This window comes from Dermochelys coriacea, chromosome 10, assembly GCF_009764565.3.
Source record: "Dermochelys coriacea isolate rDerCor1 chromosome 10, rDerCor1.pri.v4, whole genome shotgun sequence".
Taxonomy (NCBI): Eukaryota; Metazoa; Chordata; order Testudines; family Dermochelyidae; genus Dermochelys; species Dermochelys coriacea.
Genome location: NC_050077.1, coordinates 65,186,956 through 65,207,138, shown reverse-complemented (window position 1 = coordinate 65,207,138; position 20,183 = coordinate 65,186,956). Strand labels below are relative to the sequence as shown.

Below are 20,183 nucleotides of genomic sequence, written 5' to 3'. Positions count from 1 at the left end.
CACAAGGACAGTGGGATGTAGTTGTTACCTAGGCAAAATGTTAATTAGCCTGAAGAGTAGTCTGGCCAGCCTTATCCTGCTCACATATGTTAATTTCTGGGGAAAATTACTGTACTAAACTTACCCTTGTGACTTTAGATGCGTCTTACAGCTGGAGGCAGATTGTTTTTGTTCAGCTAGATGGGCCTGTCTGTGTATTATCTGAGGGATGTGGCTTATTACAATGAATAAAAGCATTGTTGCTATATTGTTTGGCTTTGTGTATGGAAGACATGCAGGATTGCTGTGGATATTCAACAGAGCATTGATTTATGCAGGTACTTCGGAAAGCCTTTATGGCCCTATTGCTAAAAAATGCATGAATCATGGGGTTTAGATGCAAGAACAAACACCTTGTTTCCACCTTTGAAAACTCACTTTCAGAACTCTGTTCCTAATTGGCTTTTTTACTTTGTGGGGGGAGAGAGGAGGAAGAAATAATTCTCAGCATAGCACTATCATCTGATTCGTTGAATAGAGGGTGATAAACATTTGTGCTATACAAATGTGATAGCAAATGTACATAGTTTTTGTCCAAGCAAATGAAGTTGCAGGTATTCCTGCTTTTGACCATGCAAAGATGTTCATTGCTGGGATGTTATGGGTACATCTATACAGCAAAAAACAACACAAAAACCTGACTTGGGCTGGCACTACAGGGCTAAAAATAGCAGAGTAGACACTCCTGCTTGGGCTCTGAAACAGGTGGGGATAGGGGAGCCTCAGGGCCTGGGCTCCAGCTTGAGTCGGAACATCTACACTGCTGTTTTTAGCCCTGTAGTGCAAGCCTGAGTCAGTTGACCCAGACTTTTAAGACTTGCTTCTACAGGGGCTGTGGGTTTTTTTTTCTCTCTCTGTGTCGATGTAACCTCTGAGACTTGGCAGGATTGCATAAGATAGTAAACTATTTTCCAGTCTCCTGTGGCTATTTTTGTACCTAAACGTTCTTCCTCTTGGCTATCTTCAAGTTTTACTGCTGTGCTTAGAACCCATAGTTATAGATAAGAGCTCCATTGTACTTGGCGTTAAACAAACACAAAACAAAAGATGGTCCCTGCCCCAAACATAAGTTCAGTAATAACCATTTTTTGCAATTGCTCTAATCTCAATAGCCACCTTCTTTTCATATGTTATCTTGGTAATGTTGCATCTTAAAATTTAAAAGAATTTTGTGAACATTGGAAGAATGTGGAATTAAAATGTGGAAAAATCTTTACAAGCCATTCTGCAGATATTAATATAAAGGAGAAGCAGGGAGGGGAACTAAGGATATGTATGAAAACAGGATCTCGGTTTAAGGGTTGTCTAAATACAGTTTTTTTTGTACTGCATTAGCTATATGTTTCTAAACTGATAATACTGGTACAACCGCCTAGTATAGATGCAGTTATAAAGGTGCTTATACCAGAATGGTTTTTATTCATAAATTTACAGAAATAAGCTATACTGCATCTTTACCTGTGCCCCAGTATCCCTGTTTCTAAACTATGCAATTTCTGTTCAGATTTAACTAGATGAGCCCTAGAAATGCATCTGCTTCTCTTTGACAATCTTCATAACAGCTAATGTAGTAATTGTTGAATGATTTTAAGAAACCAGTAATTAGTACAAATCAGCAAAATCTGTACATCATGAAAATGTCAAAGTGACTACAAAGAATATCTGTCTCTAAATGTTTCATTTCTTTCTGTGAAAAGTCATTCTTATATTGAGTCTCTTAAAAATGAGGCCTACATTTTAGAGAGGCTTGTCTACTTGTGGTGGCTTGGCTGTATTATCATGGGGTAGCTAAAAGGATAGCTCGTTATGAAATGTCTGTCTTAAAACACCCAGTTAATGACTAGTTTTCTGTCTTGAGTGCTTTTTTGAAATCTTAAGTCTTCTAAAGAAGTGTATTCAGGATAAAGGAATGTCCATCCATGAAAAAATCAATTAATTCTTATTTCGATAATCACTCCAGTAACAGAACTTCCGCTCCGTTTGATCTGTACTATGATTTTTACTGTAACATGCACCTAGTAAGTAATCACTGTGTGATAGCTCAAATCGTGACTGAAAGGGCCTCAAAACTGGTCTTATTCTAATGGGATTCTTCTGTTTGTGCAACTGAGCTCAATTAATTCAAGCAAAAGCATGTTTAATTCTATACTGGTTTGAGACCAGAAGTATTGCTATTTGTGTAGACCAGGGAGTTTTCATACTCTGATTCTTGTCTGCTGTTTTGACACTTATTGAAAGGAAACTTAAGTAAACACTACCTGAATGTTTGGAATAACATTTTTTTTAATAAAAATGTAAAGCAGTTAATTGACACCTCAGATTGACCCAAAGATTCTGCTGTAAAATCTGCTGTAAAATGGATGCAAGCCTTACACTTGGTTAGCCCATTTGATGGTAGTATGTTTTCTAAAATGTATTTTAACATCTAAGCTTAGCCTCCTAAATTTTTTTTAAATGCCTTTCTACCTCAATCTGTCATTTGATATCTAACTTGGTAGTGCAATGTAGCCTTTATAGTAACTGCTGTTTAACTTATTTATTCAGGTCATGTAATGTTTGCTGAAATAAAAATGGAGAATGGAAAATCAAAAGGCTGTGGAACAGTCAGGTTTGACTCGCCAGAATCTGCTGAAAAAGCCTGTAGAATAATGAACGGCATAAAAATCAGTGGCAGAGAAATTGATGTACGCTTGGATCGCAATGCATAATTTAAAACTGTATTCAGGAACATTCCTATGTCTGTTTAGCTTCTATATCCTAGTAAGTCATTTTTAGTAACATTGTATGCTTACAAAAACTGTAAAAACAAACTTTTAAATCCCACCAGCCTTTAACAGTATAGTGTTTAATATACTGTGATTCTTGTTAACTAAATCTTACTATGTTTGGTTTTTAAGGACAGTTTGCCTGATTTTCAGAGGTACTAAACACCTGCAGTCCCCTTAAAGACTGTGGATGCTTGGCACCTCTGGAAAATTAGGCCAAGTGTCTCTAGTCATTCAGTTTAAATGAATGGTTATACTGTTTTTAATAAAATAAGCCATTTTCTCTGTTCTCAAGATTGCATAGTGGGATTTGTTTAGTGTTTCAGATTCCCCCAGCTCGTATCAACATTGTAATGTAAAAAATTAGATGTCCTTTCCAGAATTTTGGTTTTATATATGCATTGTAGTCACACTGTAATTCTTGACTCTAAAAGAAAGGGCTCCAATTAGGCTGTGATGTTGTTTTATTTTTAAGATTACTTTTATGCCATGATTTAGAACTTCTGTAAATAAGTTTTAGAGCCCAAAGGGAGTTTTGGATTTTTTTTATTTGACTAAATGAAGAAATTGATCCTCTCTCATTGTTTTGTGTCTTCCTCAGTACAGTCACTGGCTAAAACTAGCCACCACAGACCTTTACAGGATTGTTCCCTATGATCCCAAGTTCATATAAAATTGACAGTATAGCAAATGCTAAGTACATTACTAGACAGACTGCTCCCAGTTTTTTATCTAACTTCCAGCCATTCAGGTGAACTGCCAGAAAAATAAAAATAATGGAACAAATAAGAGAAATAGCTGTGTAAGTCAAACCACTGCTATTCACTTCCACGGGTGCTGATGTATCTATGAAGGCAGTTTTTATAAACCAAGGTACTCCCAAACACAGCATATCGAATACATTGGATCCTACAATGTTAGACATAGCCATATCTCCTTTCCCTGCAAAACAAAAACACCGAGTGTCCATTCATTTTTATTGTACTGTAGAAAGAATTTTCTAAGCATCTCCCTAAACTATGAGCACCTACATTGAGATCACTTGATAAAGCAAACTATATACCACCGGCCTAAAATCAATCATGTTGGAACACAAACATGCAGTTTTATAGCAGTCATAATTCTTGTCCAACAGCAATCAAACTTTTCCAAACCCTTTCCTCCCCTCCCTCCCTCCCCCCCCTTTAAATTTTGGAAGCTACAAAATTGACTTTAGGTGAACTTCAGTTCAATTCATAATACTAATGAATTTTGTTTTAGACACTCAAACAGTAGTAGCTTTATGACTGGCTCTATTTCAGAGATAGATATCTATGTTGAGATCTCTCTGCCCTAGCTCCGAAAACAAGTTCTTAATTGAGTGAGCATGAATACTGAAATTCTTACCTTTCCTAGCCACCAGTACACTTGCAACTGTGTCTGGTATGCTTGTCCCTGCTGCTAGTAATGTAAAGCCCATTACTGTTTCTGGAATTGCCAGCGTATCACCTGTAGTGAATAAACAAGGATATTGAGTAACACATTTCACAGCTGAAGTCTGGCCCGAGGAAACTGCTATGGATCTGTGCTTACCAGAGAAAGAAAGGATTGGTATTTGTATGCTAATTCCAAAAGGAAAAGGAGTACTTGTGGCACCTTAGAGACTAACAAATTTATTAGAGCATAAGCTTTCGTGAGCTACAGCTCACTTCATCGGAAATGCATCCGATGAAGTGAGCTGTAGCTCACGAAAGCTTATGTTCTAATAAATTTGTTAGTCTCTAAGGTGCCACAAGTACTCCTTTTCTTTTTGCGAATACAGACTAACACGGCTGCTACTCTAAATTCCAAAAGGGAGCCAGTAAGAATTCAGGATAGCTTAACTTTCTTTACTGAAATCTTACACTGATTTCTTTGTAATTTTTTTTTACTAGTCAGTGGTTATTTACTAATGGAACAAGCACCTGTCTTATCACACCAAAATCTATCAGTAACATGATGAGGAATTTTGTTTTCAGCTTTGAAAATAAATATGCCCACTCAGCTAGAGGTAGAAGGCTATTACTGACTTCCTGCAGATACAGTAAAAGTTTGAGGTTCTGACCATTGACGCTTTTTGAACTGCTGAAAATAGACTAATCCCTTGTGTTCTTTGGGCTTTTTATCACATGAGTTCTGGAAGTCACATGAAGCAGTAACCTCTTTAATCATTCACTCTTGAAAAAAGCACATGAACTCCCTGGGGAGACATATGAAAAGACTTTAAATAATCCTTACTACTGTCCTGTCCAAATTCATTGCTGTGAAACTTCACTTCAGTCAAAAAATGTAACTTTCCAAGTCTTAGTAGTCATACTTAGCAAAATGCTAAGTAGAAGTGTTGCAATTATATTTTACTTATGTAGAAGCCTATGTTTCCCACTGGTAAATACTAGTTTTCTCACATTAACTTCAGTAGCAGTACACTATTTTCTTCTCTGCTAGCAGCCATTAATACTTTGAAAATGGATTAACTTCTCTTCATCTTTGTGCTTCAGTTGCTTACCTAAAATTTAAAGCTAGAACTATTTAACTTGGATTTGAATCTATCTTTTGGGGCTAACTTTGAGCAACCTTTAGTTTTGATTTTACTGTCAAGCAGCTGTTGTCTCCATTTGTTTTCCCTAATGCAGTATTCATAAAACTTCAGGAGAAGGTTTGAAGGATTTGATCTTTGTTTAAACTTTTAACTTGTTTTTTAATGGCTAATTTAATTCACTTTACTGAAAAGTATATTGTCTACCTCTACATATTTTTTTTGTAGTGGGCCTTTCATCCATAATAGTAAGGGTTTTGACAAACCGTAATAAGCAATTTTGTTAGACCAAATTATGCAGTGGATTGTCTGTAAATTTAGGTGCACTGTAGTTGCATGCCAGATACGGGCTTAGATCAGTTAGAGGCAAAACTTAAAAACAGGGAATCTAAACCTGCTGCTTCTCTGTTAGAAGTGATTGAAAATTATTCTGATCTGGGATTTGTAATGATCCAAACCCTCCTTCCCCAGATTAGGGGATTAGTATAGGAAGAAAGTCATCTTGTAAACCAAGAAGACTAAAAAGTAATGGGCATGACAAGGGAGAGTTGAAGCATGAATCTCTTAGCCTATGGCACAAAGTGCTAGCTTCTTGCCCTAGAAGGTAAGATTGGAACCTAAACAGAAGTGGGTCTGATCTTTCCTCACTACATAGTTTTATCAGCTTTGAGTTGAAGTGCAGATCTAGCCTGGTAAGTGACAATGTAAAGATGAGATTAATACAGGGGTGGGCAAACTACTGCCCGGGAGGGGGGGCCCACATACGGTCCTTCAGATGATTTAATCCAGCCCTCTAGCTGGAACTTGTCCTGCTCCACACATGCCATGGCTCCCAGAAACAGCAGCATGTCCCCCTCCGGCTCCTAAGTGTAGAGGCAGCCAGGGGGCTCCACATGCTGCCCCTGCCCCAAGCGCCACCCCCGCAGCTCCCGTTGGCCAGGAACCACGGCTAATGGGAGCTGCAGGGGCGTTGCCTGCAGATGGGGCAGCGCGCAGAGCCTCCTGGATTTGCCTCCACGTAGGAGCTGGAGCGAGACATGCTGCTGCTTCCGGGAGCTGCTTGAGGTAAGCGCTGCCTGGAGCTTGCACCCCAATCCCCTGCCATAGCCTTGATCCCCCTCCTACCCTCTGAGCCCCTCAGTCCCAGCCCAGAGCACCCTCCTGCATCCCCAGCCCCACCCCAGAGCCCTCACTCCCCCACCCTGAACTCTTCACTCTGGCCCTACCCCCAGAGCCCTCACCCTCTCCCACACCCCAACCCCCAATTTTGTGAACATTCATGGCCTGCCCTACAATTTCTGTACTCTGCGGCCCTCGGTCCAAAAAGTTTGCCCACCCCACGCTAATACATACTAATAGGGAATGTGAACATAAGAATGGCCATACTGGGTCAGACCAAAGGTCCATCTTGCCCAGAATCCTGTCTTCCAACAGTGGCCAATGCCAGGTGCCCCAGAGGGAATGAACAGAACAGGTAATCAAGTGATCCATCCCCTGTTGCCTATTCCCAGCTTCTGGCAAATGGGCTAGGGACACCATCCCTGCCCATCCTGGCTAATAGCCATTGATAGACCTATCCTCCATGAATTTATCAAATGGGTGTGTTTTTTTTGTTTTGTTTTTGCTAGATTCTATTCTTTGTATGCACCAGAATTAAGTTCCAGTATGTTAAACCGGTACAAACCCTGTGAAGTCCAGGGGCAGGATAGGGTGTTAGTGCATTACCTTTTACAAAAACTGATTTATGAAAAGAACCCAGGATGAAGATGTAGGGCTATGTAAAGCTTTATCTTGTAGACAGAACAAACATAGTTTGAAGTCAGTGAGACACAGACCCCCCCCCCTTCCAATAGCACTGTTAATCACTTCAGAGTAGACCAACCCTGTTTGAAACCTTGGCATATCCACTTTCACATTGTCATGGCTCTAACTAGCAGATCAGCAATTGTTCTCACCTGCAATATGGGAAAGATTGTCAAAGATTCCTAGGTCACTACAGTAAGTTACCTGCTTTTACCTAGTTATGAGTAGGATGTGTTTTATAAACAATGAGTGAATGTAGTAGGTGCTGAATTACCTCTATCAGTACACTAGATCACTTGACAGCTAGTTATTTACTTTTGGTTGTATCAAACTACACAAGCCTCTGTTGGCAGGATTGTTTTTCCTTAAGACATTCAATTAGAATTAATTCAAAACAAATTTAGGTGTGAATTAGTAGACTACATAGGCAGACTTAAAGTGAGCTACAAAGAAGAAATGCAAGGGTTGTAACTTCCCTATCCCCCTTTGCTTTTTGAGATGTAAAGCTTGAAAGGCTTGTCAGTTTAAGGTTTGTTCTTAAAATTTGAAATTTCATGTCTACCCTGAAAGCTATGACTAGAGAACTAGTCAAGTTATGCCATGTGACTGAAAGTTTGAGCAACTGAAAGGGGGAAAACAGTTTAGTCAGCATTCAGAAATATTTTTTTGCTCTTACACCTATTTAACTCCAGTTGCTAAAACTCTGAGGAGACAGGATGACTTCATTAGAGACTTAACACTTCTGCCCCTTCACTTAAGATGTGAGTTCATGAGACTGACAGAGTATTCTAGTTTTTCCTAGTTTGCTAGACACACATGATTTTTAAAGGTTTAAATCTCACTCTCTCTCTCACACACACACACACACACACACACACACACACAATTCAAGCCTCCCCATCAGAGCAGCAAAAAAGGCAAACCTGAAACTTGTTAAAACCCTTTACTTGTCACTAAAGGTATTAAAATCAATTCATTTCTTTAAATGACCATGATCTTAGCCTCCTAATTGATGCTTGCAAGGAAATGATGTTTAAAGTTTAGTGATAACTGCTCTTGTATGGTTTCAGAGTAGCAGCCGTGTTAGTCTGTATTCGCAAAAAGAAAAGGAGTACTTGTGGCACTTTAGAGACTAACAAATTTATTTGAGCATAAGCTTTCGTGAGCTACAGCTCACTTCATTGTATGAGAGGAACTGAACATTTATCTCCAGTCTTGGCAGATAAATGTGGTAACTTCGATACCTGCTTGGTAAATCAGTTTAAGATAATGCTATTTATGATCTTAACATTCGGTAGAACAAATCCATAATTTTCTGAACAATTTGAGCAGTGAAGTTGTAAATATTTTTCTCAAATGCATTCATTGTTACATAGCCAAATGAGTAGATGCCCATCACCTAGATTGGGAAGGCTGATGGGGCAGCCCAATGGTACAGCCAAGCTCAATTTCCAGAAAATATTCTTCTAGGGAAATATCAGATCAAGAAAGAAAGTTAACTATGAAAACGTCTCTATGCAGTCTTTAGGTAGTTCTGGACTAGCCCTTTTCAAAGCAATAACAGCTGAATTATCTTGTTAACCACATTTTTGGGGCAGTGGGTGGGGGAGAAACTTGAGCTATGAACATGCAGTCTGAGGCTAAGCTTTTTCAGAAGAGTACAGAATTAAGATCTGACCCTCCCCAATTGTGAAAAATCATTCATTCCTCAGTGATTGAGTCAGTTGACATGATATAGCAGCAAGTAAAGTACATACCAACTATTGTTACCATCCATACAAGGACATATGTAAATGCAGAAATCCACACAGCTGATATGAAAAACGTCACCATGAACCAGTTTTTCCAAAACTGTCTTCTGCAGTCTGGTGTGGTTAAATAGAGTAGTGTAATAATAGGAAGAGATAACACCCAGAGAATTCTTTTAAAATCTGCTTCAGGGATGATGAAGACACTTGGAGGATCTGTTGGAAATTAAAAGGTAAACCATTTCAAACTATTCCTATAATGAAGCTATGTTTGTGTATAATCTGATAACCTGACTTTACTTGTAAAAATGATGGGCAAAAGCATACAAAAATACAATCTCAAACAAGTTTTCCCTTTTGTCACTAGAAAAAGCCACCTGAGTTATTCTTGCTTACTTGAGTAACCTGAGCTGTTTTGTAATGGGTTTGTTTGGTGCTTTCTTACTGAGTAACTAGGTGCCTAAATGAAGTTTTTCCATAGGTACCTGATTAGTCATATCAGGGCTGTCACTTTCTTTTTTTTAAATTCCTGCCTCAGAAGCATTAGTCAAATCCATACTATAGCACATCTTTTGGGGCTATAAAACAGCCTGTTTCACAGAACTCCAGTATCACACAGTTAATGCAAGTGGCCGTTATATCAAATGAAAGACCTATCAGCTGAGCTATTGAGAAGTTTCAAATATGAACTTCAAAGAATCTCAAGGAAAGTTACTCTACCCATCAATCACAGTTCTTCTACTGTGGCTCAAATGAATGACTGCTCTGGCATTCTTCCAGTGGATAACATTATATAACCAGCTCTGTGTTTTGATTTTGCTAAAGGTCAGATTCCAAGAAAGAATAGTAGTGTATTACACTCAAGTAGAATTCTTTCATGGTCTAAACCATTTGAAATTAGTCTTACAATTTACTCAACCCCCGCTCCCATAATTAGAAACACACGTAGACTGGTAGAGGCTGTATTAATACCTTCAGAAATTTCATCAAGCCCAAATAAACTTATAGAAAGCTGTGAGTAGTCTGATTCATCATGAAAAATTCCACTATCAGTTCTTGATTGTCGACAAATTAGTGGTTCACGTTCTTCCTTCCAGCCAATTAATGGCTGCTGTTCAGTGTTTTCTTCCATAGCTTTTGCAAAACAAGTACAGCAGGGACTAAACTTCTTCATAATATATTGATTGATTTTAATATTGAAACACAGCACCAGAATATATAACCCATAAATCAGCAGCAGGGAAGCACCTTCATACCTAGAATAAAAATTGAATTTTACATAAAAATGCAACTCATTTTTACCTTCAGTTATTTTAAAAGAAATTGATTTTTTTAAATAGCTGTTTTAGCGTAGTAATACTTAAGTGACTTCCCACTAAGGAGATAATTAATTGGCTTTGGCAGCAGAAGGAAAAAAAGTAGAAACAATTAAACATATTTCCCCGGTGCAGATTATCAAAGATTTCTGGTTTACAAGGACACACGTTATGTATAGATACCATATTGGAGACTGTTTCTCCTTATTTTACAGCTATTTGATTAACAGACGACAGCCCCAGTCCCACAAACACTGATCTGCGAAAGTATTCTATAGTCTTATGGAACTACTCGTGAGTAAACATTTGCAAGATTGAATCCTATTATGTTAGTCAACAGAAGGCATGATCTGAGCTCTGCTTAGAAGCCAGGAACTTCAGAGTTCTATTCCTGGGTTTAGCTAATTTGCTGAAGGCTACACAGAGGAACGTATTTGTAAAGAAGAGAAACTAATCCAAATCTCTTCTGGTACAAATGGGTGCAACTCCATTGACTTAAATAGAGTGTCGCCCCTTTATATTAGAAATGAGCCCACTATTTATTAACTCAGCTCATAATGATGTTGAGGATTTTAATGGTCTTTGAAGATAAAAATGCCAAATGAGTGCAATGTATTTAAATAATGAACATGGAATAATGACAGTTGGTAGGTGCTTCCATTACCCAGTTAAAGAAAAACCTAAAAATTCAGCTCTCATGCATATTGCAGACTAATTTCTGTGGGAAAGAAGAAAAGTGGAGGCTGAATGGTTCAGGAAATTGGTAATTAAAGACTAAAGCCTCTCCTTATAGGCTCAAATCCAATTGAGGTCAATATTGACTGAAAATAGTTACCATCTGATAGTTCAGCAGTTCATATGAGTTACTCGGTCCATTTGATAGTGGACAACTGTCTCAAGTCACAAAAGAGAGGTTAACAAAGGAATAGACTATGAAGACTAATGGTTGTGCAAGAGAGAGGACACCAGAACAGGTTTGAAGTGCAGTGCAAGGAAGCCTATGCTGGTTGAGATTTATAAGCGGGAACCTGCAGAATGGTTAATGTAACAGCCTTCATGAACACTGAATTCAATATACAATTCTTAAAGCCAACAATATATTCATATTTGTCTATGTACAATACAATGAACTTCAGATTGGGATACCTGAGGTTAATGCTTGATGAAAAAGTGACAAAATAAACTTTGATTTTTACACTCACTAATTTCCAGTCAACATGAATTTAACACAAATTGTGCACTTACCAGTAAATTCTGCTGTCAAATATCATTGCAAGGACTGCTGCGGCACTAATTGCATATGCCAAACAGTCTCTAAACAGTGGCCAACAAGACAGCCTCAAAACCTGCAGGACACAAATTACTTTTTCAAATTTGTTGTTCTTTCACCAACTACTGTACATGCTGCCTTAATGTTTCTGTATTGATATGTGACTAACTTGGTTCTTAGGAAATGATTTAAATATAGTAACTCAAAAGTAATTAAAAAAAATTTTATTGGGGAGTTATCTGCTGATTGATTACATTCTGTTTTGCTACTGAGTAATAAATTGAACTATTATCATACTAAACTTGCTTTGACTTTTGTCAGTAAATCATAGGAAGTTACCATCATTTGGTTCTAAAGAGAGCCAAATTATATCCGTGTTTTACGTACCACACTAGATAACAATCCACAAGCTGCACAGATACCGAGAAGGTTATAGATTGCAGATCCAAGGATGGTGCTAACTCCAATGTCTCCCTTTGTCACGAATACCCCTGTAAGCAAAACAGTGTTTAACATAGTTAATTTCCACTTTTTTGGGAGGAGGGGAGATTATATATTCTGAATTGTTAAACAATTGTTTGTTTTACCTAGAAAAGCAGTGACCAATTCAGGAGCAGAGCTACCAGCTGCCATAAAAGTTGCTCCAGCAACATCCTGAGAGAGGTCAAGGGCTGAAGATGGAATAAAATAATTATTATTAAACAAAAGTTACACCTCTGATCTATACACACTACTTACAATTAATGTGAAAAAAGTAGCTCCTTGTATTCTTAGCAGAAGAATTCATTTATTGGTTACAGAATAAGCTATAACACAGATGCTTGGAGACCTTTAACAGTTGTCTTACTGACATTCAAACAAAGAACTTCATTTATAAAGACAGGTTTCAGAGTAGCAGCCGTGTTAGTCTGTATTCGCAAAAAGAAAAGGAGTACTTGTGGCACCTTAGAGACTAACAAATTTATTTGAGCATAAGCTTTCGTGAGCTACAGCTCACTTCATCGGATGCATTCAGTGGAAAATACAGTGGGGAGATTTATATACACACACACACACAGAGAACATGAAACAATGGGTTTTATCATACACTCTGTAAGGAGAGTGATCACTTAAGATGAGCTATTACCAGCAAGGGGGGGGAGGAGGAAAACCTTTTTGTGGTGATAATCAAGGTGGGCCATTTCCAGCAGTTGACAAGAACGTCTAAGGAACGGCGGGGGAGGGGGGAGAAATAACATGGGGAAATAGTTTCTTTGTGTAATGACCCATCCGCTCCCAGTCTCTATTCAAGCATAAGTTAATTGTATCCAGTTTGTAAATTAAATTCCAATTCAGCAGTCTCTCGTTGGAGTCTGTTTTTGAAGTTTTTTTTGTTAAAGGATAGCCACTCTCAGGTCTGTAATCGAGTGACCGGAGAGATTGAAGTGTTCTTCGACTGTTTTTTGAATGTTATAATTCTTGACGTCTGATTTGTGTCCATTTATTCTTTTACATAGAGACTGTCCAGTTTGGCCAATGTACATTTCAGAGAGGCATTGCTGGCACATGGCATATATCACATTGGTAGATGTGCAGGTGAACAAGCCTCTGATAGTGTGGCTGATGTGATTAGGCCCTATGATGGTGTCCCCTGAATAGATATGTGGACACAGTTGGCAACGGGCTTTGTTGCAAGGATAGGTTCCTGGGTTAGTGGTTCTGTTGTGTGGTGTGTGGTTGCTGGTGAGTATTTGCTTCAGATTGGGGGGCTGTCTGTAAGCAAGGATTGGCTTGTCTCCCAAGATCTGTGAGAGTGATGGGTCATCCTTCAGGATAGGTTGTAGATCCTTGATGATGCATTCGAGAGGTTTTAGTTGGGGGCTGAAGGTGATGACCAGTGGTGTTCTGTGATTTTCTTGGTTGGGCCTGTCCTGTGGTAGGTGACTTCTGGGTACTCTTCTGGCTCTGTCAATCTGTTTCTTCACTTCAGCAGGTGGGTATTGTAGTTGTAAGAATGCATCAACTTCATTAAAAAACTTGTACAGATACAGACAGACATCATCTTCCTCTCCAAATGCAAACAGATGGACATCATACCAAAAGGACAGAAGATAAAAAATCCATTACAATCTACATACCACACAGATTATGCTGACAGCTTGTGCTACACACTCTCAAAGAAACTGCGGAACCACCTGATCAACATCCTCTACAGCAAACAGGGAAAGATTAAGAATGAGCTCTCAAAACTGGATACTCTCATAAAGAACCAACCTTCCACACAAACTTCCTCGTGGCTGGACTTTACAAAAATTAGACAAGCCATTTACAACACACACTTTGCTTCTCTACAAAAGAAAAAGGACACTAAACTACTACATGCCACAAGGGGCCACAACAGTGGTTCCCTTAACCCACCCAGCAATATTGTTAATCTATCCAACTATACTCTTAGCCCAGCAGAAGAATCTGTCCTATCTTGGGGCCTCTCCTTTTGCCCCTCCACCCCCATGAACATGATACAGTTCTGTGGTGACCTAGAATTCTATTTTCGATGTCTCCGACTCAAGGAATATTTCCAACACACCTCTGAACAACATACTAACCCACAGAGACCTTCCTATCAACACTACAAAAAGAAGGATTCTGGGTGGACTCCTCCTTAAGGTCGAAACACCAGACTGGACTTCTACATAGAGTGCTTCCGCCAACGTGCACGGGCTGAAATTGTGTAAAAGCAGCATCACTTTCCCCATAACCTCAGCCGTGCAGAACACAATGCCGTCCACAGCCTCAGAAACAACTCAGACATCATAATCAAAAAGGCTGACAAAGGAGGTGCTGTCATAATCATGAATAGGTCAGAATATGAACAAGAGGCTACTAGGTAGCTCTCCAACACCACTTTCTACAAGCCATTGCCCTCTGATCCCACTGAGGGTTACCAAAAGAAACTACACCATTTGCTCAAGAAACTCCCTGAAAAAGCACAAGAACAAATCTGCACAGACACACCCCTGGAACCCCGAACTGGGGTATTCTATCTGCTACCCAAATTCCATAAACCTGGAAATCCTGGATGCCCCATCATCTCAGGCATTGGCACCCTGACAGCAGGATTGTCTGGCTATATAGAATCCCTCCTCAGGCCCTACTCTACCAGCACTCCCAGCTATCTTCAAGACACCACTGACTTCCTGAGGAAACTACAATCCATTGGTGATCTTCCTAAAAACACCATCCTGGCTGCTATGGATGTAGAAGCCCTCTACACCAACATTCCACACAAAGATGGACTACAAGCCGTCAGGAACAGTATCCCCGATAATGTCATGGCTAACCTGGTGGCTGAACTCTGTGACTTTGTTCTCACCTATGACTATTTCACATTTGGGGACAATGTATACCTTCAAATCAGCGGCACGGTGATGGGTACCCGCATGGCCCCACAGTATGCCAACATTTTTATGGCTGACTTAGAACAACGCTTCCTCAGCTCTCATCCCCTAATGCCCCTACTCTACTTGCGCTACATTGATGACATCTTCATGATCTGGACCCATGGAAAAGAAGCCCTTGAGGAATTCCACCATGATTTCAAAAATTTCCATCCCACCATCAACCTCAGCCTGGACCAGTCCACACAAGAGATCCACTTCCTGGACACTACGGTGCTAATAAACGATGGTCACATAAACACCACCCTATACCAGAAACCTACTGACCGCTATTCCTACCTACATGCCTCTAGTTTTCATCCAGATCACACCACAGAATCCATTGTCTACAGCCAAGCTCTACGATATAACCGCATTTGCTCCAACCCCTCAGACAGAGACAAACACCTACAAGATCTCTATCATGCATTCTTACAACTACAATACCCACCTGCTGAAGTGAAGAAACAGATTGACAGAGCCAGAAGAGTACCCAGAAGTCACCTGCTACAGGACAGGCCCAACCAAGAAAATAACAGAACCCCACTAGCCATCACCTTCAACCCCCAACTAAAACGTCTCCAACGCATCATCAAGGATCTACAACCTATCCTGAAGGATGACCCATCACTCTCACAGATCTTGGGAGACAGGCCAATCCTTGCTTACAGACATCCCCCCTACCTGAAGCAAATACTCACCAGCAACCACACATCACACAACAGAACCACTAACCCAGGAACCTATCCTTGCAACAAAGCCCGTTGCCAACTGTGTCCACATATCTATTCAGGGGACACCATCATAGGGCCTAATCACATCAGCCACACTATCAGAGGCTTGTTCACCTCCACATCTACCAATGTGATATGCCATCATGTGCCAGCAATGCCCCTCTATCATGTACATTGGTCAAACTGGACAGTCTCTACATAAAAGAATAAATGGACACAAATCTGACGTCAAGAATTACAAACATTCAAAAACCAGTCGGAGAACACTTCAATCTCTCCGGCCACTCGATTACAGACCTGAGAGTGGCTATCCTTCAACAAAAAAAACTTCAAAAACAGACTCCGAGAGACTGCTGAATTGGAATTAATTTACAAACTGGATACAATTAACTTAGGCTTGAATAGAACTGGGAGTGGATGGGTCATTACACAAAGTAAAACTATTTCCCCATGTTATTTTTCCCCCCCACCCTACCCCCCCACTGTTCCTCAGACGTTCTTGTTAACTGCGGGAAATGGCCCACCTTGATTGTCACCATAAAAGGTTTTCCTCCTTCCCCCCCCTTCCTACTGGTAATAGCTTATCTTAAGTGATCACTCTCCTTACAGCGTGTATGATAAAATCCATTGTTTCATGTTCTCTCTCTCTCTCTCTGTGTGTGTGTGTGTGTGTGTGTGTGTGTGTGTGTGTGTGTGTGTGTGTGTGTGTGTGTGTGTGTGTGTGTGTGTGTGTGTGTGTGTGTGTAAATATCTCCCCACTGTATTTTCCACTGAATGCATCCAATGAAGTGAGCTGTAGCTTACAAAAGCTTATGCTCAAATAAATTTGTTAGTCTCTAAGGTGCCACAAGTACTCCTTTTCTTTCATTTATAAACTTTTCTAAAGACTGGTCCATAGGTTTTAAGTGTTGAAATAGTTTTTGCTCTAATATAAGTGCACAAGATTTATAAACTTGTAGGATTGGGACCTTTATTTGTGGGTGAAAAATGTAAAGTCAGATTTAAATCCAAGTTCATTAATGTTCTAGATGTTACTTGTTTGTATCTTCTGTTGTGAGGAAAATACACTCCAAGTCAAGCATCAGCAACTCAGTGAAGCATAAAGCTGACAATTAGTTCCTGCTTCACTTACTTGCTGAATCCATTTGTAAAATGGGTATAGTACTACTTGCTTCATGGATATATTGTGTAAGGCTTAAGCCATGTCTACACTAGTAAGTTTACAGTGGCACAGCTATACCGCTGCAGCTGCGCTGCTGTAAGATCACTTGTGTAGCCATTCTATGCCAATGGCAGAGAGCTCTCTCATCCACGTAATAAAACCACCTCCACACACAGTGGTAGCTATACCAGCGGGAGACACTCTCCTGCCAACATAGTGTTGTGCACACAATCACTTTTGCGAGTGAAATTATGTCCTCGGGGGTGGTTTTTTTCACATCCCTGAATGATGTAAATTTTGCTGACATAAGTGGTAGTGTAGACATGGCCTTAGTTAAGCAGCTTAAGATCCCGTTAAGCATAACAAAACACGAAGTTACCAGCCCACTCAGGATTGGGCATTTTACCCAGCAATTGTCTCTCTTAATGAACGGTTTTTGGTTTTAAACCACATTGTATGGGGACGAAGGAAACTTTAGGGCTAAGTTTACCACTAGCTTTTATGGCAAAACTCCCATTGTTTCCACTAGCACATACGTTTGGTAGAAGAGGTCACCACTGTTCTTAACATTGTGTCCTTATGCTCTTGGAAATTGTCAGGTTATTTAATAGGTAAATTATTTATGATTCTAACAAGTTAACACCTTTTGTTCCCCCCACTGCTTAAACTGATTTTAAGTAAGATATTTTGAATGCACCCAGCATCTTAGTATATAGGCACTTAGCTAGGAGATATCTACTGTAGATAGAGAGAAAGCAAATGTGTGCACCTGCCCTTCTGTCCTGCTGCATGTGGGATGATAAAGCCGGCAGGGAGTGTTGATCAGCTAGCCTGACCTGCGTAAAACCAGTCTTAGGACTTCCCTGAATTAATTCCTGCTTGAACTAGAGGAAACCTTTTAGAAAAAATCCAATCTAGATTTAAAAACTTCTAGTGATGGAGATTCCCCTACATCCCTGGGTAAATTGTTTCAATGGTTAATTACCCGATTACAATATGCATCTTTATTTAGAGTCTGAATTTGTCTAAGATATTGTTACTGTATTCTTCAATGTAACAAGCAAAGTGTACTACACATTTTTGTTCCCCATGTAGATACTTGGATTGTTAGCAAATCACCCTGTAACTACCTATTTGATCAAACTAAAATATATTGAATTTCTTGAGTCTTTCTAATGTTTTCTAATCCTTTAATCATTCCGTGGGTGTTTTCTGAACACTCCAATTTATCAACATGATGTATACAAGAGGAATCCTATTGGTACTAGTGTGTGTTTTGTTAGCTTTTCCCAGGACACTGGTTCCTGCAGAAAAGTTTATCTGCCTTAGTCTAGAACATCTGGTACTTTCATTTCTAAAATCACTTTAAAGTTAAATCACTTTATTGAAAATATTTTTCTTTTTAGTGTTAAGCGTCGATGTCAATATCACATCTCCTACACTCCTGTAGTTTACCAGCCATAAGCCCACTCTCTCTGTACATTGTTTCCCAGCTAAGCTAAATATTGAATGTTGAACTTTCTGCCCTTATTTCTAAGGTGCACTCATAGTATGAAACTCTGCCAAGAGAATAATCTTGTTCAATTTTACAGAAATGATTACTAGGACTTAAAAAATAACTTACATTCACTAATGATCTCTAGAGAAGGAAGGAAGTAATCATCACACACAATGGATACAGCCATAAACATGTAAAGGATAATTATGAAATAGATAATGATCCCCCCATCTTCTCTCTCCTGTTGTGTAAAAAATGCATCAGGAAATTCCGATGAGGGAGAGGGAATACATTGTGTTTTATTTTCTGAAAAGAGAATACAAAGGTCTTGTGCATATTATCAAACATGGTCTTCTCCCCCAGCTACAAAAGTTTTGAGGATATCTTCAATGGAATTCTGGCTAGGTGGAATATAAGAACTCATTTTAAATGATTTGTTCTTAATTTTTGGAAGCCCCAGACCGAAACTGTTGCAGTACACGTAATGGTATAGAGATATTGTCAATGTTTCCCTCCTGCACACAACTCGGTGCAACCTGCACTGTGGAAAGCCAGCAACCCAAACTTGTTTCCAACCCTTTGTCTAATGAGCCTTTGACACACATCCCTTTCTAGAGCAACCAATGATTTCAGAGTAGCAGCCGTGTTAGTCTGTAGTCGCAAAAAGAAAAGGAGGACTTGTGGCACCTTAGAGACTAACACATTTATTAGAGCATAAGCTTCCGTGAGCTACAGCTCCCTTCCCGATGAAGTGAGCTGTAGCTCACGAAAGCTTATGCTCTAATAAATGTGTTAGTCTCTAAGGTGCCACAAGTCCTCCTTTTCTTTTTAGAGCAACCCATGTTAAGGTATCCCAGGGTTTCCAGTACAACTCTGACGACCAGATAAGACGCCAGAGAGGCAAAAAACTCGGGTGGGTACCATGTCTTGCCCTGGACGGTTTGCTTAGACGTAGACATTTTCCAATCACCTACAGGTCAGGCTGGAGTTATTCCGGCAAAAGAAATAAACGGCTCCCTTCCAACCGCCGGGGAAGAAACCAGCCAGCGAAGGAAGGGGAGAAAACTTAGGCCCACACTGAAATAGTTGAATAAATTTGCCTTTCTTAGCAACGACTCTAGTGCGACAAGAAAGATCCCAACGCTTCCTGCCCGGCCCCTGGGTGCATCCCCGATTGAGTAGCTGAAAAGCCCGTAAACCGAGCGGCCCATGCGAGGGCTAGTCCTGTGGCTCCTGCGCTGTTCCCACCCAGCGCCCCTTTCCTGCGGGGTCCCCTGGCGCACCGGGGGGGCTCCGGAGCGCGGCCGGCTGACGCTCCGCGCCCCCCCCAGCCTACCTGTGCCCCCGCGGAGCCGCTGGGCGGCAGCGCCCCTGCGAGGCAGGTGAAAGGCGGCCAGAGCCCCCAGGAGCAGCAGGACGGAGGCTGCCCGGCCGCCTCTTGCCCGGTTCCTCCAGCCCTGGCCGCAGCCTCCCTTCATCGCGCCGGCCTCAGCCTCGCACTGGGCGGCCGGGGAGGCGCAGAGGGGATTAGGAGGCCGGCGGGATCATGTGAGGGGGCGGTTTTGGCGGCTTCCCCCGGGCGCGCCGCGCCGCGGCGCGGAGGCTGGGGGTGGGGAGCTCGCCTCCTGCCGCAGACCCGGGCTCGCTCTCCCGCCAGTGCTGCTGGCGCCCCGGCCCTCAGGCTGCCGGTCCGGGCCCGAACGGGAGGCGCACCACGCTGGGGCTGAGTTTCGGGGCCTCGCTAGTCCCGCGGGGTGGCTGCTCCCCGCCCCACGGTTCGGCAACGAGCCGGGACTCGGGCTGGAGTCCCCTTAGCCCAGGCAGCCGCTGCCAGCGGTAGATACAAGCCATAGCTAGGGCTCCCCCCCCGCCCCCATC

General features: G+C 40.9%; 2 protein-coding genes across 3 annotated transcripts in view; one reads left to right on the top strand and one right to left on the bottom strand.

Moving 5' to 3' along the window:
• MYEF2 (myelin expression factor 2) overlaps positions 1–3,380 on the top strand; it is a 24,008-nt gene extending 20,628 nt beyond the window's left edge. The window contains 1 exon segment of the mRNA XM_038418473.2: positions 2,584–3,380. Coding sequence (XP_038274401.1) covers positions 2,584–2,747 — 164 coding nt within the window. The 3' untranslated portion in view covers positions 2,748–3,380.
• On the bottom strand, positions 892–20,183 carry SLC24A5 (solute carrier family 24 member 5). 2 transcript variants are annotated; one of them, XM_038418474.2, is made up of 9 exons: positions 19,642–20,183; positions 18,432–18,611; positions 12,083–12,166; positions 11,883–11,986; positions 11,471–11,571; positions 9,882–10,165; positions 8,919–9,125; positions 4,191–4,292; positions 892–3,746 (listed from the first exon to the last, which is right to left on the bottom strand). In XM_038418474.2, exons 1-9 carry the CDS (start codon positions 19,781–19,783, stop codon positions 3,424–3,426), a joined length of 1,527 nt encoding a protein of 508 aa, XP_038274402.1. In that variant the 5' UTR covers positions 19,784–20,183; the 3' UTR covers positions 892–3,423. The 2 variants fall into 2 exon arrangements, with proteins under 2 accessions (XP_038274402.1, XP_038274403.1); XM_038418475.2 differs by lacking the exon at positions 18,432–18,611 and having other exon boundaries at positions 3,335–3,746; positions 19,642–19,939.